At 42.1% G+C, this 27,841-nt stretch overlaps 1 protein-coding gene across 1 annotated transcript; it reads left to right on the forward strand.

Annotated features, from left to right (window-relative positions):
* The first annotated feature begins 303 nt into the window (after positions 1-303).
* Positions 304-27,841, forward strand: LOC134464296 (uncharacterized). The gene is made up of 18 exons (XM_063217765.1): positions 304-626; positions 2,165-2,988; positions 3,946-5,337; positions 5,964-6,090; positions 6,724-6,802; positions 7,038-7,272; positions 8,164-8,256; positions 9,806-9,880; positions 11,829-11,894; positions 12,831-12,917; positions 14,287-14,380; positions 15,097-15,819; positions 17,517-17,693; positions 18,232-18,360; positions 24,136-24,465; positions 25,076-25,147; positions 25,449-25,685; positions 27,466-27,841. Exons 1-18 carry the CDS (start codon positions 457-459, stop codon positions 27,752-27,754), a joined length of 5,199 nt encoding a protein of 1,732 aa, XP_063073835.1. The 5' UTR covers positions 304-456; the 3' UTR covers positions 27,755-27,841.

Here is a 27,841-nt window from a genome sequence, read left to right on the forward strand (position 1 = left end):
TTAACATACAAAGACACAGGTAAATTTTGTCAAACTAAAATCCTAGAAAATCTTTTGCAACATCCCTAGGCTCAGATAAAAGAAATAATTCATATAAATAAGAAAGAAGAAGAAGAAGAAGAAGAAGAAGAAGAAGAAGAAGAAGAAGAAGAAGAAGAAGAAGATGATGATGAAGAAGATGACGATGATGACGATGATGATGTAGAAAGACGGAAGAACCTCTTCTGTCCTCCAACCAGTAGATGGCGGAAGTTCTTTTTTAATCAGCTGTGAAATCGTTCGCGGCGAAGAAGAAAGTACTGCTAATGTTCAAAAGACACCGCCTACCGCCATTCACTTTTTTTCTAAGGAATGCATAAATAAAGTATGTTGTGGGTGAACGACGTGCGTTTTTAGAGATACAGTGCAAGTTGTGTGGACGTTTTTTGGGCGCCTTTCCAGCGCCCATGTGTTACAATGTCGGAGGGACTGGGGCTGTCGACGATGTTTCAAGAAGGATACGAACAACAACAAGAAGAACCACCACCTGAAGACCTGGGAAAACCCATATCGGACGATGAGGCCGAGGAAATCTCCGTCCTAGTTCAAAGTGAGCAATACCAGGAGTACGAGTACGAGTTTGAATGGTGAGTAACTGCTAGGCGTTATGACAGTGGAACTAGGGCAGATGACAAGTGTGTATTATGCACAAAATGCATGCTATGGCTACGCATGCATGTTGCATGTGATCATTATTAGCCAAGAGCTACTAGCCTAGCCTACCTATCCCCCTTGTTATTGGGCAATGCTTCACTTGGACGGCACGTCTTCTCTTCACTATAAACCTCAACCTACGTCCTAAAACAAGGATGCAATTCCGAATACCACTGTCTCGCGAATGCATTGAGTTTGGTTAACTCTAGCAACCATGTGTTGTTGTGAGCAGCAGGCATTTCTGTGGCATGTATGCATGTGCATGGAGGATGTGAGGCGGTGAGGGGAGGGGGGAAGAGGAGAGGAAACTCCCGCGTTTGTATGAATGGGTCAGAGCAGGGGGGCGACACTCATGTTGTGCACTCAAGTGAATGAGATAATGAGGGAAAGGGGGGCCATGCCATGTGTATATTTATGTGTGTGTTTGAGAGGGGGGAGAGAGAGATAGATAAGCCAGGGGGTGTGGCGTTGCATGGTCAGAGGTGTGCAAACAAAGTCAAGGTAGAAGCAGTTTTGCAGTTTACAGTCAGTGTTCTGGATGAACTTTCCCATCACCAGCCAAAATGGATTGTAGAACTGATGTTAATTTTACTAGCCAAACTCACAATCTCACTAATGGGTCAAAGTGGCTAGCAAGTTGTTATTTTCCATCAGCCAAACTGAAATTTCACCAGCATTTGGCCGGTTGGCTGGTGTTCATTAGTTAGGCTATGGTGGAAAAGCTGGTGTAGCCTATACATTATGTAAAGGGGTTATTTATTTACTAGTGTTGTAATCACATCAATAGGACTACTCTCGTCTGAATGAATGAATGAATGGATGATTTAGGGCAGGGTTTGGGGAACCTTTTTCATTCAAGGGGCCAATTCATGTTCATTCGAGGGCCGTAAAACTCCTAGAGCCGTAGTATGAACACAAACCAGGATTTCCCCCTGGGTCAAAGACGTCCAAAAAGGAATTGTCATTCAGTGTAGCGGATACCGTCTGCTGACTGTAACTGTAAAAAACAAGATTTTAAAATTGTTTCAAGTGAATGGATGACAGCCGAGGCTTTCATGAATTCACTGGAAAAAGAAAACAAATAAAAAAGAGTCATGTTTTTTACAGTTACAGTCAGCAGAAGGTATCCGTTACAATGCATGACAACTCCTTTTTGGACGTCTTTGACCTCCCTGCACTTTAGGCCTACATGTATATTGAAGGCAGTCGCCTTTAAAACAGACCCCACCGTCTCTAGGTCCCCTGAAGAGAATGTGAATTTCAAATGTATTTTCTAAGATCCCTTTACAGTATGTCATATTTCATGTGAACCTGCATAACATCAAAATTATATCGGGGGTCGGACAGTAGTTTTTTTGTTTGTTTGTTTTCTTGTATACAATAATGTGTATTAGGTATTTATGTATGTTTTGTATTTAATTTCCCTCGGGATTAATAAAACTACTCTACTCTGCTTCTCTGATTTCATCAGTGACGAAGATGGAGAATGGCAGCCTCTGGTCTCCAAAAGACTTTGGGAGGAGGAAGAGGAGGATGATGATGGGGACCGGTATGAAGATGATGCTGATGCTGATTACGTGGCCGTGAAGAGGGGACGTGGCACTGCTTCTGCCCGACCAAGAGGTCGAGGAGGGAGAGGGGGAGGGAGAGGAGGAAGAGGGGGAAGTCGAGGCGGAAGTCGAAGCAGAGGTAGAGGGGGAGGAAGAGGAGGAGGAAGGGCAAGAGGTATCAGCCGAGGAAGAGGAGGAGGAGGAAGGGGGAGAGGCATAAGCCGAGGAGGAGGAGGAGGAGGAGGCCGAGGCAGAGGCATCAAAAGACGTCGGGAAGAGGAGGACGGAGACGATGATGAAAAGGAGGAGAGTGATAATGACGTGGGAGTGAAGAGGGCGCGTGGTGGGTGGGCTGCAGCACGACGAAGAGGGGGAGGCCGAGGCCGAGGATGGAGCAGAGGAGGCGGAAGAGGCCGAGGGGGAGGCCGAGGAAGAGGTGTCAGTGGCAGACCGTCTCCAAAAAGACGGCGGAAGGAGGAGGAGGAGGACGGGGATGCCGATGAAGAGGAGGAGGAGAGTGATGAAGAGAAAGAAGAGGAGAGCGATGAAGAGAAAGAAGAGAGCGAAGAAGAGAAAGAGGAGGAGGAGGAGGAGGACCCTATGGTGGCAGCAGTGAAGAGAGCGTTTGCGGCAGCGGCAGAACCAAGAGGCCGTGGGGGGAGATGGGGAGGAAGAGGACGAGGAGTCAGCCGGGCAGGAGGAAGAGGAAGAGGAGTAAGCCGAGGAAGAGGAATAAGCATTAGAGGTAGGGTTGAGCGATATGATGATATGTACCAGTATCTACTTCACTTAAAGGGACAGTTTGGTCAATTTCAACATGCAGTTGTATTGCTCACGCTACCCTTGACTTGTCAGTACCTGGTGATGCCACATTTTTCGGCTCAGCCCTTTCCGAGATATGAGCAATTCTAATGGGGGCAGCGTTTGTTTACATTTTTAAAAAATGGAACATAGGCCAACTCCAAATATTTTCCCAAAAGGTACTGCTGTTTGCTAGTTGTCTGCTGATGTTTTATAACCTTTTGGATGTTTTTGGGAATAAATAAAAATGTTTTTTTGAAATGTAAACAAAGAGCTGCCCCCATTACAATGACCAGGATCTCGGAAACGGCTGAAGAAGAAGAAGAAAAAATCTCAGGCACTGACAAGTCCAGGGTAGTGTGAGCAATACAACTGCATGTTGAAATTGACCAAACTGTCCCTTTAACACCCCCTTCCCTACTTTGCGTCTGCACTTGTTGCATCGGCACTTAGTATCTGCTGCTAGTGATGTTTGCTATGATTATGTCCTTGATTGATAGTCGCTTTGGTTTAAAAGCATCTGCCAAATGCACTGTAATGTAATGTAATGTAGTGTAATGTTATTGGTTATTGTGATAGAAAAATGTCTATCGTGCCCTTTCTCCACTGTTGTTTCTATTGTGATAAACTAATTTTATACATCATTACAGCTGATGTACAATTTAATATGATGTAATAACATTCTGTGTTGTCACTATGCATGCTCTAAGTTCATAAAACTGTAAGGAGAAGGATAAACAGATCAATTTGAAAGAAAAGTGCTTTACGATACAACACAATAAAGAGAATAGCTGAAAACATTACCGGTAGTACATTATTGTGGTATATCGTGACATCTATATCGTTATTGTGATATAAAGTAATCAATGTTGTGATGTATGTTTTTTTCAATATCTCCCAGCCCTAAGCAGAGGAAGAGGCTTTAGCCGAGGAATCGGAAGAAGCATAAGCATCATCCGACGAAGAGGAAGTGGATTAATCGTGAGCCGAGGAAGAGGCGTAAGTCGTGGAAGAGGCAGAGACTCAAGTCAAGAAACGGGCAGAGACGAAAGCCAAGAGTCTGGCAGAGGAAGAAGCACAAGTCAAGAAATGGGCAGAGGAAGAGGAAGAGGCGGAAGGGGAGGACGAGGAAGAGGAGGTCGAGGGGGAGGAAGAGGAAGTCGAAGAGGCAGATGGATGAATGCTGAAATGTCAGGAGACGACGTAGAAGAAGAAGAAGAGCAATCCAGTGACCAAGACATAGACGTCATAAGCCAAGGAACGGGAAGAGGAAGGGGAAGAGGAAGAGGCGGAAGGGGAGGCCGAGGAAGAGGAAGTCGAGGGGGAGGAAGAGGAAGTCGAAGAGGTAGATCGATAAATGGCGTATCGTTATCAGAAGACGACGTAAAAGAACAAGCTGAGGGACCCAAAGACCAAGGCACACACGTCATATGCCAAGTAACTGGTAGAGTCAGAACCAGGGCTGGAAGATGGGGAAGAGGCGGAAGGGGAAGTCGAGGCAGCTGGATAGGTCTGGGAAGAGGAAGAGGCGGAAGGGGAAGTCGAGGCAGCTGGATAGGTCTGGGAAGAGGAAGAGGAAGAGGAGGAAGTCGATGGAGAGGAAAAATGCCAGAGGACGAAGAAGCTGAGAAACCCAAAGAAGACACCGACGCCGTAAGCCAAGAAACAGGTAGACGAAGAGCCAGGGGAGGAAGAGGAGGAAGGGGAGGGAGAGGCAGCGGGAGAGGTCTGGGAAGAGGAAGAGGAGGAAATGGATGGAGAGGAAGAGGCAGATCGATGAATGGTGAAATTCTTAAGGATGACGTGGAAGAAGACGCTGAGAAACCCAAAGAAGACACTGACGCCGTGAGACTAAGAACCAGGGGAGGAAGAGGCGGAAGAGGAGGGAGAGGCAGCGGGAAAGGTCTGGGAAGAGGAAGAGGAGGAAGTCAATCGACACGAAGAGGAAGATCGATGACTGTTGAAGTGCCCAAGGATGACGTAGAAGAAGAGGCCAAGAAAGACAAAGACACTAACGCCGTAAGCCCAGGAAGAGGGAGAAGAAGAACCTGGGGAGGAAGAGGAGGAAGGGGACGGGGAGGGAGAGGAAGATCGACATCGTCCACTGGCATTTCGCCATTCATCGAAGTGGAAGCTGAGAAATCCAAAGATGAAGTCACCGACGCTGTAAGCCATGAAGGAGGAAGACGAAGAACCAGGGGAGGGAGAGGAAGATCGATGGATGTGTCTTTGATGTCTCTAATGAATGTGTCTTCTGCCATTTCACCCGACGGCCTGAAAAATGAAGTAGCAGGTAGGACTGCACAGTTCATCGGAAATAATCCGAAAATCGTGATACAATTGTGATATCGAAATCGTGATTTCAATCAGGATTTAATCATGGCAATAGTGGCCTAACTTTGAGTGTCCTTGAAGCCAAATTGTGATATCGAAATCGTGATTTCTTTTTTTTAATTTATATTTTATTGTTTTTTTTTTTTTAAGGGTAAGAGAAGTGGGAAACAACACACATTAAGAACAGAACTATGTACATGCAGGGAGTTTGTCACTTACATATTCATACAATAGGATACATTTTACATTATGAAGTCATAGTTATACAATTGGGCTGTTAGACCACTTGGCTCGAAATCGTGATTTCAATCAGGATTTAATCATGGCAATAGTGGCCTAACTTTGAGTGTCCTTGAAGCCAAAACATACTGGTGTTTCTGGTCAGAAATCTGTAAAGTTTCATGCTATTGCCTCTTACATAATTATTACCATTCAGTTGTATATTGTTTTATATATAACTCATTCTTGGTTGTATTTCATTTCCTTATAATTTGAAAGAAAATGCTGCAAAAAACATTTATCGTGATTCCGATTTTTGCCCAAATAATCGTGATTATCATTTTTTCCATAATCGAGCACCCTTAGGAGCAGGAGAAGGACAAAAACCAGAAGAGGCTGCAGAAGACCCGCTGGATGAATCGTTCTACATATCTGAGAGCGAGGATTCTGGAGACGATTTATTGATATTTGATGACAACCCAGACTTAGAGTGGTAAGTGGGCATTATGTACAGTACGTATTTATGATCGAGATTTAGGATTGCACTGTGAATGTCGTGAAAAGAAAAGATGGATGCACTGCGAATTTTTTTTTAAACAATACTGTACATCAGGAATGTACGGAGCCCTTAAAATGACGTGCGGGGAAGGGGGGCACCAGAAACTTTCTTGTGCGGTTGTGCAGGTTGGCACCTGTCGAGCAAAGGGGGGTCGGGGGGGTAGAAGCTCCCTTGCTGATATACGTATAAGCTTATTTAGTGAAAATGACAAGTGAAAAATGAAAGTGAAAACGTTTCCACCTGCAGGGGCTTCGTTGCGTGATATTTGCAGAGCTTTTTTGCTTAATAACGTTGTATATCCATTTTGGAACATTTTGGGAAATTGACATTTTTGTATTTGGCATTCCATTGCATTGCATTGCAAAATGCGTTTTATTTAGGTTTAAAAGGTATGTTCTCAAAATATTTGAATGGCAAGAATTCACACATCGTTGATAAGACCTCTAAACAGTCATTTCCAATAATAAATTAGTGCAAATGTCAAAAATGGTGGGTACACCATTTCGCAACAAAACTCTGCATTTCTTCTTTTTTCTCTCTTTCCCCCGAATGTTTTTTCCCACGCAGCAGGTTGCCCAGATTGGAGGTAGCGCTGCATAGGTTGCCGCCGGTAACGGAACCTTTAGACTGGAGGAAGGTGCCTCAGGTCAGTGTTGCCAGATGTGCAATAAATCATCATCATTTGTACCATCATTTTTTCCCCTCTGTATCATCACAAACATGGTGTACGATAATTTAAGTCAGTTTTCAGTCAGTTGATTTAAAGCAAACTATTTGGTTTAGTTTGTGTACGATAATCTCTGCCAAAAAGCCCCCCGATAATTTTGAGATTTTTGGTACGATAGTTCAACATTTTCCATCATCTGGCAACACTGCTACAGGTGCCCCCTCATCGGACTTCACTGGATGGATCCACGTTTCCTCTTTCGCCACGCGGTAACTCGACCAATCATCGGGGTAGATCGCACACAGTGTTACCCAATCAGAGTGCCCGATCCGACCACCGTGGTATCCACGTCACTCCCCTTAAGGTGAGATTCGGCAGCGATGACGGCGGTGACTCAGACGACCAAGACGAGGAGGAAACCTGGAGCCCGACACGGCTCTTAGCACCACGTAAGATACTGAGCACTGCACAGCACAGCACATTACAGTACGTATTAAAGGTACACTATGTAAGATTTTAAGTTGTTTATTTCCAGAATGAATGCCGTCCATTCACAAATGTTACCTTTTTCATGTAGGCCTATACTTACCACCACCATCAAATTGTGAGCATTCATTATTTTATTATTATTTCATACGTGAAAAGGGGGATCTTCTCCATGGTCCACCATTTGGAATTTCCAGAAATAGCCATTGTAGCTGCAAAAGTGACTGTACTTGGGCCTTACTAGAAAATATTAGTTACTATAATAATATTATTTATAATAATAAATAATATTAATATTATTTAATATTATTACTTAGTAAACTTTCATGAAAAGATCAAATTTGGCAATAGGCAACCCAGTTTCAATGAGCAGCATATTCCATTTCCTGCACAGAGTACCTTTAAATTGCATTACACTTAGCTGACGCTTTTATCCAAAATAACTTACAACGTTTCTCAGGCTTTTGGTTACAGTCCCTGGAGTAGTGTGTGGGGTTTAGGTGCCTTGCTCATGTTACGTTAAGTTTAAATGCATATTGGAGACTGGTCAATGGCAATGTCGAAAACTGTGGAAACTGCAGCACTCCGGTTGCAATATTTTTCAATTTTTCTTCAAGGCAAATAGACAGTCAGACGCGTTTCAACCTACACAGTCTTTGTCAGGGTGCAGTCACTCAATCACAGTCAGCACAATATATCACAGCTGTCAATTAGTCATTAGTGGTGGGCGTAGCCCATCCACTTAACCAAAGTGAACAGATAAGTATGAAACTTGGATGCAAAATGATTCATCATTCATTTATTCATTCTTCCACCCCAATGTTGACTGTGCTGTGCTTTTGTCTTCATCCAAGTCTCAGACGAGGAGTGCGACTTAAGGGACGACGCTGCAGAGGAGGTTTCTCGTCCCTCACATCCCGTCATCACCATCCCTCCTTTAAAATTGGGTGAGAGAACAACTCAAGAAAATAATATAGAAAATAAAGTAGGGATGGCGAAAATTGAAAAAACTCTTAACGGGTTACCGAGACTCATTAACCGGTGGTTAACCGGTAATCTTACATTTTAAAACGTCTGCGTGCCTGATATGCACAGCACTGATTTTTTTCATTGTTATTTTTCACATAAGCTTTTTTTTTTGCTGCGCAGACAGGACCTGTGTTGCCAGATGGAAAATGCTGAATTATCATACTAAAATCTCAAAATTATCGTTTTTTGGGAGGAAATTATTATTATAATTATTAATATTATTACATCTGGTTAACCGATAGCAGAAAATTTTAACCGGTTAAAGTTGAACCGGTCGATTACCGGTTAACCGGTTACTGGTTAACATCCCTAAAATAAAGTCTGTGCACCAAGCTTCCATTTCTCATAATTTGATGTGATGTAGTTTGAGCATGCCCTCTGTCGTGTGACATTGCCAGTCCTGCACCCAGAACTTTTTTTGAGACGTATGTGCATGTTTTATTTCGGTAACACTTTACTTTACGGTTCGCTAATAAGGTGTTAATTTCAGAGTAATTTCTCAGTAATTTCAGTGTAATTTTATGGTAATAACTGTTTGTTATTAGTAATAACAGCAAAATAACCATATGGTTTCCAGTGCAATGCCAATTATGGCTCGGCTCGACTAATAACAAACAGTTATTACCATAAAATTACTGAGAAATTACTCTGAAATTAACACCTTATTAGCGATCCTTAAAGTAAAGTGTTACCTTTATTTCTTTACTGGACTGAGAGAACAACTCGAGACAGTTTCCATGCCATAAATCTATTACTAATATCATACTGTATACTAGAGAGGCACTAATCAGCTTTTTTTTTTTTGCCTTTTTTTTGGCCCAACTACCGATAAGGATCAGCAGATCACTGATAACTGCTGATCACAGAAAGAATTGGACTCTTTCCTAGTTTTTTATTTTATTTAACAGACTATTAGTAATCAAACTATCTACTGTACATTGGAAATGTATTTGCCCATCTATCTTTCAGACTAGAAATGTTGGTATACACCTTCAGTATTATTCAATGTAATGTGAAGCAAATTATTGAATACAATTATTAAAGTATTCGGTAACACTTAAGTTAATTATTTACTAAATCTTTATATGCCTACAATTTTATGATGAACAAAACATTTCCTCATGCTTTCATTATTAACAAATTTGTATTTATTCTTTATAAACTATCTACAAATAATATGTTCAAGATTTTACAAACCTTTTAACAGAGTACTTTTATTCATTTGCAAACCATTTGTGAATGTTTGATGAATATAAAATATTAACATAACATTTCGCAATTTAACATTTGTAATTTACAGACACACACACACACACATTTTGTCCATCATTTGTTCATTATTTACTAAGTATTATTAATGCTTTATACATATTGTTATAAAGTGTTACCAACTATTCCCATGAACACATGTGTTACGCCCTTCTTCGACCCCATGATCACTGTGTCCTGCTTTTGTCTTAATTTAAGTCTTAGAGCGGAAGTCCAACCTCAAGAAGACGCCAGAAGAGGATCCAGCTTGGAGCATCACTCCTTTAAACATGGGTGAGAGAGGGGTGTACATCACAACCTCCATGACGATACGGTACGGTATCGATTTCTTAAAGGGACACTGTGTGAGATTTGTAGTTGTTTATTTCCAGAATTCATGCTGCCCATTCACTAATGTGACCTTTTTCATGAATACCTACCACCAGCATCAAATTCTAAGTATTCATTATGACTGGAAAAATTGCACTTTTCATACATGAAAAGGGGGATCTTCTCCATGGTCCGCCATTTTGAATTACCAAAAATAGCCATTTTTAGCTGCAAAAATGACTGTACTTGGACCATACTAGAAAATATTTGTTTATTAGTTAGTAAACTTTCATGTAAAGATCAAATTTGGCAATAGGCAGCCCGGTTTCAATGAGCAGCATAGTTGCAGTACCTTTTTTGACCATTTCCTGCACAGTGTCCCTTAAAGCAAGGATTTGATTACTTTCAATACTTTTCGAAACTTTATGATTCTATTTTTTCTCCAATAACTTTTCTTTTTCTGTTATGTTATGGAGCTAGGGCATTGGACAGGGGCAAGTGATTTGATTATTTTCGATGCTTAAGAATGCCCCACTGATACGATGCGATTCGATTAAATCGCCGGCTGTAAAATCGATGCATCGATACATTCGATTATTATTTACACCCCTAGTGAGTGAACCACTCAAGACATTCTCGATGCCATGAATCAGGTCCGGATTATCCATAAGGGCCAGTGGCACAGTGCCCAGGGGCACTAACCATAGGAGTAGGGATGCACCGATACATATTTTTGCACTTCCGATCCCATCCCGATATCTCAATTTGGATATCTGCCGACACCGATACTACTCCGATCCTATACCAAAACTACATATATGCATGGGTTTTCAACTTACGATAGGCTCAAGTAGGCTATTTGGTCAGAAAAGGAAGTCAGAAGAACAGGAAACCAATTATTGTGTCAAAAATAACAAGTAAAAAAGAAACAATCCCATCCTGGAAGCTAATATGCAAGTGTTATGATTTCAAATTAACATTGGAAATGGCTCAATGTCAGTATCAGGAAAGTTCCGATACTTTGGGAAAATTCCGATCCGATCTCTGAATTATGTTGATATCTGAACCCGATACCGATACACCGATACCGATATCCCATCCCTACATAGGATACAGGTTCACATGAAATATGACATATTTTGTAAAGGAATCTTGGAAAATGCATTTGCAATACAATTAAGTTCTATTCAGGGAACCTATAGAAGGTTGTGTTTATTTAAAAGGTGGCTGCCTTCAATATAGGCCTAAAGTGAAGGGGAGAATCCTGGTTTGTGTTTATAGTACGGCCCTCGGAGGACCTGTATGGCCCTCGGATGAAGTGGCCCTTCGAATGGAAAAGGTTCCCCACCCCTGGTGTAAATAGTAAATACAACACTAGCACATGATATTGGGGTAACACTTTAGAATAATGCATGCAAAAAAGCATTATAAAGACTTAATAAATAATTAACTATTGATGAACAAAACATTAACAAACGTTTGTAAATGACTAGGAAATGTAAACAAATGCTTGTAAATGACTAGGAAATGCTATGTTAATATTTTATATCTATCAAACATTTACAAGTTGCTTGTAAATGAATAAAATACTCTGTTATAAGGTGTGTAAAATCTTGCATATATCATTTGTAGATATTTTATAAAGCATTAATAAAACTTAGTTAATAAAAAAGCATTTGTTAATGTTTTATTCATCATTAGTTAATTATTTACTGAGTCTTTACTAAGGAACATTATTATAAAGTGTTACCGATATTGCATAGCTGTAATATCATGGACTGTTACTGCTCTTTGAGTTTTTGTTTGGTTTTATAATTTGTGTCGTAATTTCAGATCCGGATTCAGGTTTTATAATTTGTGTCGTAATTTCAGATCCGGATTCAGGTTTTATAATTTGTATCATCATTTTCAGACCCGGATTCAGCGTGGATTATGGAGGAGATGGAGAAGACGACTGACCAAGAGAAGTCAGATGGGGGTGAGTTAACACACACCACACACACACACACGCACACACACACACACACACACACACACACACACACACACACACACACACACACACACACACACACACACACGCGGTCTCTCTCTCTCTCTCTCTCTCTCTCTCTCACTCACTCACTCACTCACTCACTCACTCTCTCGCTCACTCTCTCTCGCTCGCTCTCTCTCTCTCTCTCTCTCTCTCTCTCTCTCTCTCTCTCTCTCTCTCTCTCTCTCTCTCTCTCTCTCTCTCTCTCTCGTATTGTTGTAAGGCAACTTGGTAACTGCATCTTTTATTCGTACGTATATATATATATTTATATTTGTATATATTCTTACAGCCAGTTGGAGACCACTAAGGTACAATAGATGGAGTGTGTTCTTACACTTAAAGGTACACTGTGTAAGATTTTAGTTGTTTATCTCCAGAATTCATGCTACCCATTCACTAATGTTACCTTTTTCACGAATACTACTTACCACGACCATCAAATTCAAATGAAAATCAAGTATTCATTATGACTGGAAAAATAGCACTTTTCATACATGAAAAGGGGAATTCTCTCCATGATCCAGTTTCCAGAAATGGACATTTTTAGCTGCAAAAAAGACTGTAGTTGGGTCATACTAGACAATATTTGTTTATTACTTTCATGAAAAGATCAAATTTGGCAATAGGCAGCCCAGTTTCAATGAGCAGCATAGTTGCAGTACCTTCTTTGACCATTTCCTACACAGTGTACCTTTTAAAAGCTAAAAAGAAACCCACCACATATTTGATCCAGCCAGTCAGTGCAGAGTCCGCTGATCATAAGACCGCTGCACTGGTCTGCTGGTTATTTATTCATTCAATGAAGGTGTGTGTGTGTGTGTGTGTGTGTGTGTGTGTGTGTGTGTGTGTGTGTGTGTGTGTGTGTGTGTGTTAAAGATGTTATCACAATTCCTGATCTGGATTCGATGTGGATTATGGAGGAGATGGAGACAACGACTGACCAAGAGAAGCCTTTAGATGGGGGTGCGTTAACACACTCACACACACACACACTCATACTCACACTCACACTCACACTCACACTCACAATCATACTCATACTCAAACACACACACACACTCGCACTCAAAAACACACACACACACACACACACACACACGTACTCAAACACACACACTCGCACTCAAACACACACACACACACACACACACACACACTCGCACTCATACTCACACTCTCACTTAAACACTCACACTCTCACTCAAACACTCACTCACACGCTCACTCAAACACTCAAACACTCACACTCTCACTCAAACACCCACACACACACACCCACACACACACACACACTCACTCACACTCACACTCTCACTCATACTCAAACACTCACACACACGCACGCACGCGCACTCTCTGTGTCTCTCTCTGACTGACCAAGAGATGTCTGCATCTTTAAAGGGACACTGTGTGAGATTTTTAGTTGTTTATTTCCAGAATTCATGCTGCCCATTCACTAATGTTACATTTTTCATGAATACTTGCCACAAGCATCAAATTCTAAGTATTCATTATGACTGGAAAAATTGCACTTTTCATACATGAAAAGGGGGATCTTCTCCATGGTCCGCCATTTTGAATTTCCAAAAATAGCCATTTTTAGCTACAAAATGACTGTACTTGGACCATACTAGAAAATATTTGTAACTTTCATGTAAAGATCAAATTTGGCAATAGGCAGCCCAATTTCAATAAGCAGCATAGTTGCAGTACCTTTTTTGACCATTTCCTGCACAGTGTCCCTTTAAATAGGGGTGCATTCACACACACACACACACACACACACACACACACACACACACACACACACACACACACACACACACACACACACACACACACACACACACACACTCACTCAAACACACACTCTCACTCACTCACTCACTCAAACACACACACACACACACACACACACACACACACACACACACACACACACACACACTCAAACACTCACACTCACACACTCTCTCTCTCACTCACACACTCTTGTACGCACGCGCACTCTCTGTGTCTCTCTCTGACTGACTAAGAGATGTCTGCACCTTTAAATAGGGGTGCGTTCACACCCACACACACTCACACACTCACTCACTCACTCACTCACTCACTCACTCACTCACTCACTCACTCACTCACTCTCTCTCTCTCTCTCTCTCTCTCTCTCTCTCTCTCTCTCTCTCTCTCTCTCTCTCTCTCTCTCTCTCTCTCTCTCTCTCTCTCTCTCTCTCTCTCTCTCTCTCTCTCTCTCTCTCTGTTGTATGGTAACAGCATGTTTTTATACAGTGCGTATATATTTACTACATTTGTATACATTTATATTTTAAAGCTCGACCAACGGCCGTATCCAGCCGCTCGGAGGCCAGTGCCATGCCAGACGACTTGGACAGGAAGAGGGACAGCAGTGACGTGCAGGACGAATGGTAGGCCAGCACAATTAATCCGAAATCGTAATTAAAATTCAGTTTTATTTTGTTCATCCCTTTATATACGTACATTCTTGGCTATGATTGATTTTGTGACTTATAAATAATATTCTGTGCAAAATTCTGTAATTGAAGAGTTCAGATGCAAAACACCCTAAGTGCCTTTTCAGAAATGAATCTTAATTCATTTGTATTTAATACAAAGCTTTCAAAATGGCATATTTTTTCATTGTATTTATGTAACATAACTATTTATATGTATTATCAAATACCAAATCAAATCAAATCAAATACTAGACCAAACCAACAACCGGGTTCTCTAAAAATATAGAAGTTCAGGTCTTCAGAAATGGAGAATGGTTTTGCATCTGAACTCTTCAATTGTATTGCTTTTAACAATAAATAATAAAACACTGAAAAATAAGACACTTTGCCACCTTTATAAACCCTGGCCAACGATTTTAGCTGTATTAAGGCCCAAAATAGTGGCATACCCCTTTAATACAACTGATCATGAACAATTTTGACTCAAATAATTGTGATTTCGTATTTTTTTTCCGTTATCATGCAGCATAACTGGCGAGTGGCACAGTTGTTTTATTGCGTTTTAGTAATCGTGATTAAAAAAGCGGGTTAAGCGACTTTGAGTATCATGAATTATAACAATTTTGACCCAAATAATCGTGATTTCGTCATTTTTTCCCATAATGCAGCATAAATGGCGAGTGGCATCGGCAGATGGAGGACTGGAGGCCGCGCCACATCCCCTTCACCGCCACCCCCGGCCCTCGAGGCTTCGCCGCTCGACTGACGGCCGACCGGCCTCGCAACTTTGTCGACCTGATCATCACCAACCAACTGCTGTATAGAATCGCAGAGCAAACCAACCTCTACGCCAGGCAAACGAACGTGGCCGGAATCCGGTCCAAGGTGTACCCTTGGAAAGACGTGACCGTGCCGGAGCTCAGGCGGTTTTTGGGCCTCCTCTTTCTGACTGGCATCGTCAAAAAGCCGTCGTTGGCTAGCTACTGGTCGACCGACGAGCTGCTGAGCACGCCCTACTTCGCCAAAACGATGACGCGAAGTCGCTACGAACTGATTTGGAAGTTTTTGCACTTCAGCAGCACTCAACGTCGTGACGTCGACGGCATGCACAAGGTGCGACCCATCATGGATTCTATCCTGTCGAAGTTTGGCATGTTTTACCAGCCCGACGCCAACATCTGCATCGACGAGGGCGAGATGACTTGGCGCAGCGGACGCGTCGCCTTTCGCGTCTGCAACCCCCGCCGGAATGAGAAGCCGACCGCGCAGGCGGTGAAATCGTACTTCCTCTGCGACTCCGCGACGGGATACTGTTTAGGGATGAAGCCCTTCTGTGGGGAAGCAGCGGGAAGCGGAGACTTGGGGGACACAGTGGTCTCCCTCCTCGGGAGGTGGGTAATCTATATTCATTCATTCATTCATTCATTCATTCATTCATTCATTCATTTATTAGATTAGGACAATGCACATTAATCAAAACATCTGCTTAAAAAAGTGAATATAAATATGGCGGAGTTCACCTGTTGTCCTAAGCTGTTTTTAATTAAATTTTAGAAGTTGTTTAGACTTATGCTGATTTTAAAACTCTGTTTACGTGTAAACGGAAGGCCAAAACCAATGTGTTTTCAGAAAGATCTACATATCAAAAATCTGGCTTTATAAATACTCCATTTAGGGGGCTAAAACGCATCTGTTAAAATTGATTTTATTTTTATCCACATGTTGGATTTACACCTAAACAGGATTTTTTAAAAATCCACATTTCAAAATATACAGCTCCAGGCCACTTTATTAGAATAGCATGAAAAAGTTGATTTATTTCCATAATTCCATCAATAATGTTAAACTGTCATGGATTGTAGATGCATGGCCCAGTTGTTTAACTATTCCAATCATTCAAGTTTTTCTTTTTACATAATTTGGCCTTCCAGCTCAAAAAACCCATGAATTGGGAAATGCGCATTATTAGAATATTGTAATAAAATCACAATTTTCTTCATCAAAATTCGTTTCACATCAGTGCACATCAAATCAGTTGAAATTTGGTACTTTCTACATAACATGCAATGTTCAATACTTGGTTAGGACTCTCTCTGTCTTAATAACGGCCATGATGCGTTTAACATTGAAGTCAATGGCAAAAACAGTGCATGGGAGTAATGGAAGGCCAGATATACTTGATGCTTTGCCATCAGCTATTCTTGTTTGTTGACCTGGTGTCCCACACTTCACTCTTCAATATACCCATGCTACGCTTTGGTGTTAACTCGCCAGTTTAATTCTAACTCACCAGAAATAAAACCCCATTCATTTTCAATGGGGTTTCATTTCTGGTGATTTAGAATTAAACCGGTGAGTTAGCGACAAAACGTGGCATGGAAATCTACAGGGAATCTACATTGAAGAGTGAAGTGTGGGACACCAGGTCAGCTATATAAAAACAGCTGACGGCAAAGCATCAAGGATATCTGGCCTTCCATTACTCCCATGCACTGTTTCTGCCATTGACTTCAATGTTAAACGCATCATGGCCGTTATTATTAATAATATTAAGACGGAGAGAGTCCTAACCAAGTATTGAACATTGCATGTTGTGCAGAAAGTACCAAAGTTCAACTGATTTGATGTGAACTGATGTGAAACAAATTTTGATGAAGAAAATTTGTGATTTTATTACAATATTCTAATGATGCGTATTCCCCAATTCATGGTTTTTTAGAGCTGGAAGACCAAAATGTGTAAAAACAAACAATTTAATGATTGGAATAGTTAAAAAACTGGGCCATGAATCTATAATCCATGACAGTTAAACATTATTGATGGAATTATGGAAATAAATCAACTTTTTCATGCTATTCTAATAAAGTGGCCTGGAGCTGTACGTGTAAAGGGCGCCTTGATTTAATGTAATAAATGCCACTCTGGTCTGCTAGGTTGACGGGCCACGGCTACAAGCTTTACACGGACAACTGCTGCAACTCTGTGGCGCTCACGGAACGCTTCCTGTGGATTTAAAAAAATCCTCATTTCAAAATATACGTGTAAAGACTTTAAGTGTACCTTAATTTAATTTAATACATTCTGCTAGGTTGGCGGGCCACGGCTACAAGCTTTACACGGACAACATCCGCAACTCCGTGGCGCTCGCCGAGCGTCTCCTGCGGCTTAACACCCACGTCTGCGGCACGCTGAGGAGGAACAGCCCGGGGGAACCGGAGGCCATCGCCCGCCTCGTCGACGCCGACTCCGACCTGGGGCCGATCGGGTGTGTAGAGAATTATTTAGTTTCATCTAAGTGTTCTTAATCTTCTACTCTTCCTATATTATATTCTCATTTTATTCTTATTATTTTGGCTGGGGAAGTCCCCATCTAGTGACGTATTGTTGTGTGTAAGCTTTTCTGTAACGGGTCACGGGACACTCAGCATTATTGGAAACATGTGCATCTACTAAGGCTGCACAGTTAATCGAAAATAATCGAAAATCATGAAATCAAAGTCGTGATTTTAATCGTGGCAATAGTGACCTACCGTTGAGAGCGTCCTTGAAGCCAGAACAGGCTGGTGTTTCTGGCCAGAAGTATGTCCACCTAAGTTTCATGCTATTGCCTTAACATAATTATTACAATTCATTTTATTTTGCTCATCCTGTATATAATTCATTCTTGGTTATATTTCATCTTGTTATAATTTTCAAAAAAATCTGCAAAAAGTCAATAATCGTGATTAATAATCATGATGACGATTTTGACCAAAATAATTGTGATAATGATTTTTTTCCATCTACTATAATTTGTACTACAGGTGCATGGCGCTGCACAACAACGCGGTCATGGTGTTGGCGTGGAAGGACAGGAAGAAGCTCGTGAGGATGATGTCCAGCCACCACAGGGATGAGATGCAGCGTGAGATGACATCACCACTCAGGCCCAGGTAGGCAAATCACACGTTTTTTGGGGGGGCGCTGACTATTTCTTAAAAATCGTACAGTAGAGTAAGTTTATAGTAGCCTGGGCGAAAAGCCAACTGTTGACTCCGTCAATCAGTCTGGCAAAAGCCATGAGGAATCCATCTCCGTGGACGGTGGGAGATCGTCTGATCTTACTCTGTCATTTGAATTAATTGGAGTTCCAAGCTCAAATTAAAACCCATATTGTGCTTTATTAGCATACTGTTACGTTATAGCGTCGCAAAAGCATACAAATAACAAAACGAAAGTGTGAATATAGTTACCTTAACCAATCAGTAACGGAGCTCGCGGGTGAGTTCTACGTCACCACTCTCAACTGTTTGCTGATTGGCTAAACACTGAGAGAACCGAGCTCGAGTCTTTTGCCAGACGATGTGCGGAGCCAAAATCTTTGGGTGGAGTACATGGATGGCGTCGCCAGGCTAAGTTAATTGATCCCTGGGGGGAAATTAAGGAGTCAAGTAATACACATAATACAGATTAATACACACAATGCCCACACGGACATGGACATTTCAAGACACATAGGCCTTGAGCCAGAAGCCAAAAATTGACCTCTCGCAATCGAACGGGTGGGCAAGTTCTAATCTGTTTTTTTGACTTCTTGGACATCTCAAGTTAACAGTTTGGCATGATAACCATTGCAAACAGGTAGCTTTTTGGTAGTTATCATGTGTTGAAATGGTGGACCAGTAAAATGGAAATGTGAAAAATCGGTATTGTGGTTCTTTGTTATTATGTAGTTTGTTGACCACACAGGGTGCTTAAATGACCTCAGGGATGCTGTCCCTTCTATCAGGACCCTACAGGAGTTGTTAGACCACACTAATAGGCTAATAGAATCACCTCAGCAATATGTGAATGACAAAATGTGATAAAATATGAAATCCGTTTTTGTTTTTTATTAAGGTTATTATTATTACATTTCCCCCAACAGTAAAACAAAAACAAAAAACATAATGAACAAACACATACTAACATGTGATAACCATACTGTACATTAACATGGCATGATAACCATTGCAAACAGGTAGTTAGTGAATGATCATGCATTGAAATGGTGGACCAGTAAAACGGAAATGTGAAAACTGTATTGTTTTTTGTTATTATGCAGTTTGTTGACCACACAGGGTGCCTACATTTCCTCAGGGATGCTTTCCATTCAATCAAGACCCTAAAGAGGTTGTTAGACCATACCAATTGACCTAATAGAATCACCAAAGCAATATGTGATTGACAAAATGTGATAAAAATGACAACATATGAAAACTTCTTTTTTTTCTTAACTTTTCCTGCAACAGCAAGAATAAATAAAGAGCATTATTTTAGTCCTCAGGATCTGACTCAGTCTAGTAAATATCTGTAAATATGTCACCATGATTATCCTCTTCATGCTGATATACACATGTTTGAAGTTTTCAGAGGGTTGTGCAGCATTTCCAGCTACTTCTCGGACATTGGCAATCCAGCAGTTTACATTGATGGCTGTACTTGCAAGACATCAGTTGTAACACTGCCTCAGGGGCTGAATATCCCCACATCCACTGTATAGTGAGATGGACATTTTCATTGTTGGCCCAGACATGGTCAAGTGGGCTTGGGATTTGTGGATGCTGCTGAAGACTTGCTTTCCAGATGCCAGACTGATAGTTGGCACACATAGTTTGCATGAGGAGGTAGTCCTCACACTACTACTACTACTACTACTACTACTACTAGTCCTCACATGGTGGAAATTGGCTTGATTCACACTCTCCATGCTGAGTGCAGAAAAGCTGGTAGCGGGCTGTATTTATGTTCTACGTATTTGTCGATGCTATGTAGAGTTGGCACCTAAATGCTTCACGAATAGGTCCATGGACAGTTCCCAGTCCCGTCCCAGCTCATGAAAAAACTGTTTGAAAGAGCTCTGAACTCATCGTGAGCTTTAAGGCTGAGCTTTCCATGACCTGCACATCCTTTTGTGTTTTTATGATTATTTTTGTATTTACTTTTCTATTGTAGCCCTAGCCTCTTCCCCCTTACATTAGAAAATTAGTATTTCAAGTAAAGATACTGTATACCCTATCACATAACCTCATGGCTTGGTGGTACTCACACTGGGTACAAAGTAGTTCAAGAAAACCATCATGTGGTGTACTCCGACTGTCATGTGGTGTACCCCGGCCGCCTTTAACGCCATAACGCAGTCCCTCTATTATAACAGATATTGTCATTATTTGGTGTCATTATTGTCACCAAAATGGTAATAGAGCTTGGTAAGTCCCGCCCCTTAGTTCCGCATTTCACGGGACCTAAGCTGACCATCTAACAACATGGTAGAGAGTAATTATCTTCCAATCTCAGTCATTACATGCGCTGGGCAATGTTAGCAATGTTCTTATAATGTAGTTCAGCGTTTTCAGCCAAGAGTGAATTGGCCTGTCGCCAGGCCCATTTCCAGTAAGAGGCTATCAGGGGTGGAAAGAATACTAAAACATGTAATTAAGTAAAAGTAAAATTACATCTTTACTTAAGTAAAAGTAAAAAAAAATACTTAATAAAAATGTGATTTGAGTAAAAGTTACCTTCAGTTTGCTTTTATATCGCTTTCCTTCAATAGCACCCTTCGTGACCTCTAGCTATCTCTGCACAAGTCATCTTCCAATAACCTGGCGATCGTGACAACAAAATTCTGTGTGTGCTGGTGTGGCAAAGTTGCAGGGCTAGGGTCAGCCCATTCATACAACAGCCCATTACTCTGAACTTAAGGGTCTGGATTTCATTGCGTTTGGGTCGTGGGCCTTAAATTGCAAAGACTGGGAAGCCTACCAAAGGAAATAGTCTGGTGGATTTCATTTAATTGCCAGTTGTGAGATTAAATTCATGAATAATTTTGTTAATAAACAATAATTCTTGTATATATTTTAAAACAACTGTTTTCAGGCTGCGCTGGTACTCCCTCAGCTTGAGTCCTTGGTGTGTGCTCTACTATTCCCAGCCAGTTACTTGCAACTCTATTGTGTACCGTCTGTGGGCTGTCGGACTAATGGTATGGGGCCGGCGGGCCCTAGATAGTCATCCAATAGATTAGTCCAAAATATATAATTTATGTTAAATGGTAAAAACACACAATTTCCCTTCATGTCTGACAGATTTTCCCCTTTATTTCAATTTTGCCTACCTCAGAATTTACTCAGACCTCAAGGTAGATTCAAATGTAAGTAAAATACTTTGGCCAAACTGTAATTTGGGTAGAAGTAAAATCACCTATTTTAGACTCAGTTACTCATCAAAGTACTCAATTACAATAATTTGAGTAAATGTAATTAGTTACTTTCCATCCCTGGAGGCTATGGAACTTTTGTATGAGGTGGCGCCTTGTCAGTATACTGTACTTAAGTACTACTTATTACTACTTAAGTGTTTTTGGGAAACTCAGACGAAGACAATATTATAAGAGTTACCAGCAGGGACAGCCAGATGACGGTAGATAACTGAGCAGAAGGAGACAAATGCAAACAGACTCATGCTGTCCACTGCATCTGTCAGGCACAGACACACAGCCAATGCCACACCAACACACATGCACATTATGTGTTTTCTCTGGGTTTCTGGTAATGTGTTGTCTGGCGGCAAACGGCAGACTATATCGTCTAGCAGTTCGAAAAGAACGTGCAAGGCAGCATGGGTACTCCCAGGCTAGGTAATGTGTGGAATGATCAAAATTTTAGAATAGCATAACATGTGAATCTAGAAACCATCACTTATTTTCACATAGTAAATGTACTTTCATTACCAGACACTGAAGCAGCAACTGTAAGGGAATGCAACTCATCATTTTTTTATTCTTAATAATGTAATCGTGAAACATGTAATCTGTTATTCCCCATTACTGGCCTGCTCTCTGGACTCGGAAGGCTTTGAAGGTGAGGTGATCCCTCACCCCTCCTACTTTAAGTGCAGAGCGGGTCAGTCTGTTGATTTGGGACTTTATTTTTACTATTTCCAAACACAAGTGATTGCATTGGCATGCACAGATCTAGGAACGGACTTGGTGGTTCTAAAGCAACAGCCCCTTTGCCGTACTGGACGAAAAAAGGCCTTTTTTTTAAGTTCCTTTTTTTTCTTTTTTTGTCACAATGTGGTCCATATTGGCATGATCATCTATGGTAACGATTCTTGAGATCAAAAGCATGTGACAATTCACCTTGATCTAACATAGCATAATAGAAGGGTGGGGACTCTAACTTATGTCTCAAGGGCCGTTTACGGCCCCTGATGTAATTTTAATCTTATGCAGTTTCACATGGAATATGACATGTTTTGTAAAGAACTGTTAGAAATTTAATTTGCAATACAATTAAGTTGTGTTTTCAGGGGACCTAGTGAAGGTGAGGTCTGTTGTGAAGGTGTCCACCTTCAATATAGGCCTAACTGCAGGGGGAAATCCTGGTTTGTGTTCATAGTACAGCCCTTTATAAAAATTGAAGTGGCCCTCGAATGAAAACGGCTCCCCACTCCTGCTCTGGCAAGGCAACTGGAAGTTCCACATGCCCCCCACCTCCACCTTGAGCACCTGCCCCCCAAAATGTCTTTGCATGCCACTGGATTGTATAGTGTAGTACACTCTCAACAACAGCATGGTAAAAAAAGTGACTTTATCCTTAGTCTATGTAAAGAGTGCAGTCTCTGCTTCATCCAATAGGTCTTTGTCTACATATCAAATTTGGGTGTGTATGTAAAATAGCTCACATTTAAGTACATTACACGTTGTGTGGATAATGAAACACAACTTTCAAGAAAACTTGTAATACAAAACCCACCTGTATTGTAATGTAGATGATAAACTGGGAAAATTGTTGTATTTTTGTACCCAATCTACCAGTATTTTCTCGCTTGGGAAATAAACACTATTTTTTTTAATGAAAAGTCAGTGAAAATGGGGGCCTGAACTAAATTAAGTGGGAAATCTGTGTAACGTGCCCTTTAAACTATCTAAGAATTTTGTAGAACAACTTTTCCTATAAATATATTTACCTCACAGTCATTTTTACTTTCAATTTATCAAGATATTAGCAAATTAGCCCAGGCGTTTTTAGTGTAAAATGGTTCAAATAAGAAATGCATGATAAATATGATAAAGCTACTGTTCTGCAAAGGTTATCATACCAATTCATAAACTAGACATATATATCAATATTAAAATACCAACAAGACTTTGCCCACCCTTTCGATTGCGATCGGCGGTCTGGCTCATGGACTAACATGTTACACAGGTAGTAGAGCTGTGGCCGAGGGAGGCTGCACAATTAAGCGAAATGTATCCCGAATCTCATTTTTTGTTTTTTCTGGGCGTGACTATTTATTATAAATCATGGGCATGATCATTTAATTGTGAGGTCTGGTAGGAACCAGGGTAGGGTGCTGGTATTTCTGGCCAAAAATCTTGTTGGCCCACCTAAGCATCATGCTATTGCTTTTTGCATAATAAATACAATTCAAGTTTTAATTTCTTCATGCCTTGTATTCATTCTTGGTTACATTTCATTTCATGATTCTAAATACTATTCTACACAAAATTCAGTTGTTTTATTGTTTAAAATAATTGTGATATTCAATTTTGACCCAAATAATCACGTTTATCATTTCATGCATCATGCATTTCGGACATTTTGTGGTTTTTAAATACATTTCACAAAATTCAGTTGTTAATTTTTTATTAATCGTGATGATCTTTTTTTCCCATAATCTTGCAGCCCTCGGCCGAAAGATGGCGGCGGCGGCGGCGACAAACGTCCACCACACGCCACCACGCACGGCCCACCACGCAGACCCAAGTGCGTAGCGGACTACCACAACGCGATGAGCGGAGTCGACCGGCTCGATCGGAACCTAGCCTTCTACCCGTGCATCGGCGAGACGGCCAAGTGGACCAAGAAGTTCATGGTGTACCTGTTTCAGATCAGCCTGTTCAACGCCTTCGTCCTGTACCGCGCCAGACACCCCCTGGGGGAGCACGGGGACAGCTTCCTGTCGTTTCTAACCAGCGTGGCGCGCTCATATACGCAAGAGGATCTTGAGGAGAGGTAGGGGTTTACACACACACACACACACACACACACACACACACACACACACACACACACACACACACACACACACACACACACACACATAGACACACACATACACACACACAGCTTCCTGTGCTTCCTAACGAGCGTGGCCCGCTCCTACACTCAAGAGGATCTTGCGGAGAGGTAGGGGATTACATGCACACACACGCACACACACACACACACAGCTTCCTGTCGTTTCTAACCAGCGTGGCCCGCTCCTACACCCAAGAGGATCTTGAGGAGAGGTAGACACACACACACACACACACACACACACAGCTTCCTGTCGTTTCTAACCAGCGTGGCGCGGTCATACACCCAAAAGGATCTTGAGGAGAGGTAAAGACACACACACACACACACACACACACACACACACACACACACACACACACACACACACACACACACACACACACACACACACACACACACATGGCTTCCTGTCGTTTCTGACGAGCGTGGCCCGCTCCTATACGCAAGAGGATCTTGAGGAGAGGTAAACACACAGGCACACACACACACACACACACACACAGGCACACACATACACACACACACACACACACACACACAGACACACACACAGCTTCCTGTCGTTTCTAACCAGCGTGGCCCGCTCACATACGCAAGAGGATCTTGAGGAGAGGTACACACGTACACACACACACACACACACATAGACACACACATACACACACACAGCTTCCTGTGCTTCCTAACGAGCGTGGCCCGCTCTTGAGGAGAGGTACACACGTACACACACACACACACACACACAGGCACACACATACACACACACACAGCTTCTTGTGTCTCCTAACGAGCGTGGCCCGCTCCTATATGCAATGGATCTTACGGAGAGGTAGGGCTTACACGCACACACGCACGCACGCACACCCACACACATTGATTGACACTGTACGTTTTTTTCCCCCCATATTGCCCAGACATGAAGAAGATGGTGACTATGATCTTGGTCTTGGTCTTGGTCTTGGTGTTGGCGGTGAGGAAGGAGAGGAAGAGGAGGAGTTTAACCATCGTTGGCGACAGCGGACTTCAGAAGATCCAACCTGGTCCCCGACAAAGCGGAACTCCGTCAGGAAGAAAAGCGGGCTGTCGTCGCCGCCGCCATCGAGCAATAACAGGAAAGAGCCAAGGTCGCCGACCTCTGACCCTCAGAGCAGGTACTGCGCATTGCTAACATAGATGCTAGCATTGCCGTAAGGACTTTCTAATTCGAGCATTAATAGGAAAGAGCCAAGGTCGCCGACCTCTGACCCTCAGAGCAGGTACTATATAACGCATTGCTAACATAGATGCAGGCATTGAAGTAAGGGGGTTCTAATACGAGTTAGCAATGGACAAGGCAGTCCTCCGTCAGGAAGAAAAGCAGGCCGTCGTCGCCACCGCCGAGCAATAATAGGAAAGAGGCAAGGTCGCCGACCCTCAGAGCAGGTACTATACAGCGCATTGCTACAGTAACATAGATGCTAGCATTGCTGTAAAGAGGTTTCTAATATACGGTCAATAATACTCATGAACGGCGTGACGTTTTCCATGTGCGTTACGCCCATTTGTGGGGGAAAATAACCCATGCAAGTCAATTGGTGATGATGGGGCTTAATAAATGAGAGATACAGACCTGTAGACTAGCGTTGTTCACGCACAACATGCCGAAAACTTGTGTTTCCGGCTGTTCAAATAATATAGCCAAACAGCCGTGGGCCGTGGCTGAAGCATGGAATGTGTTCATTTAGGCTAGCCGATGTAGCATGTAAGTCAATGAGACATTCGGTTTGTTTTCACCCATAAAGGGGCGTAACGCAAATTTAAGAACAATGTGCCCGGATGGTGCCCGTTCATGAGTATAGGAAAGAGCCAAGGTCGCCGACCTCTGACCCTCAGAGCAGGTACTAGATCACGCATTACTAACATAGATGCTAGCATTCCAGTAAGGCAGGGGTGGGGAACCTTTTTCTTTCGAGGGGCCACTTCTAATTGAAACCCTGAGACGAAGAACCATACAAGTCCAACATTTTTTTTTTGTAAATGTCCAGAATTGTAAATACCTGGTAACATTAGATTTTAACATTTGACATTAAACAAATCTGATTTTATTATAATTAAGAAGCTTTTGTTTTCTGACTCCAAGAAAAATAAAAATACAAATGAATTTTCAAATTGCAACTTAAAACATGGGCGTTGTGCAAAATGTGAAAAAGTGGACTTGTATGGTTCTTCGTCTCATGGCTTCGATTCTTCAATTCATATGAGGGCCGTAAGTCCTCCGAGGGCCGTACCAAAAATACTGGATTAGAGAAAGATAACGCAAAACACGCCCACTCAATGCAAAAGCGTGTGCTCAAGTTGGGTCTCCTAAGGGGGCGTTGTCCCCTCCTTCTTCTTCTCTTTTTGAGGTGTTTGCTCAAGACGTGCGCTACCGCCATCTACAGCGCTAAGGGGACTTGATTTATTCTCAACCTCGGGACTCCGAAGGTCTCCTAACCGAAGGTCTCCTAAAGGGGCGTTCACCCGACATAAAGTGGATACCGGAAAAGAAATAAAATGACGCTTCTTGTTAGATCCACCTTCTTTGGCCGTACTATGAACACAAACCAGGATTTCTACCTGCACTTTTAGTCCTATATTGAAGGCAGCCACCTTTAAAACAGACCCTGCCTTCTCTAGGTTCTCGAGAATATAACTTAATTGTATTGCAAATGTTTTTTCTAAGATTGCATTTCAAAATAAGTCATAGTTCATGTGAAGCTGCATAACATTAAAATTTATCAGGAGATGGATAAAACGACCTCATGGGCCGCAAAGGGCCCTCGAGACATAGGTTCCCCATCTCTGCAGTAAGGGGTTTCTGATAGGAGTTAGCAATGGACAAACCTATGGGGTCTAAAGACCCATTCATTCCCTATGTGTATGTGTGAGGCTCTTCTCTATTCTCTTTGACAGGAAGCTCCACGTGCCGCCGCCGCCGGAGTCGACCAATGGTACTTTTATTAATAAAGACCCCAAGGCGCCGCCCTTTGACCCCATGAGCAGGCTCTCGGGCGGCCTGGCGAGCCACAAGATGGTGAAGTACGCGCCCACGCCCAGGAAGCTGCATCCCACTCGGGTGTGCCGCGTGTGCAAGGCTCGCGGGACGCGCCGTGAAACCACGTACTACTGCGCCTCGTGCAAGGTGCCGCTGCACCTCAAGAAGTGCTTCCTGGTGTACCACACCAAACAGCACTTTAGTTGAATTCAGCACAATTTTTAGGATTCTTTCTTGCACACCTCCTTTTGCCAGGTGCGTAGGAGTGGATCCACTGGGTCACCAACTTGTATA

Source organism: Engraulis encrasicolus, chromosome 15, assembly GCF_034702125.1.
Source record: "Engraulis encrasicolus isolate BLACKSEA-1 chromosome 15, IST_EnEncr_1.0, whole genome shotgun sequence".
Classification (NCBI taxonomy): Eukaryota; Metazoa; Chordata; class Actinopteri; order Clupeiformes; family Engraulidae; genus Engraulis; species Engraulis encrasicolus.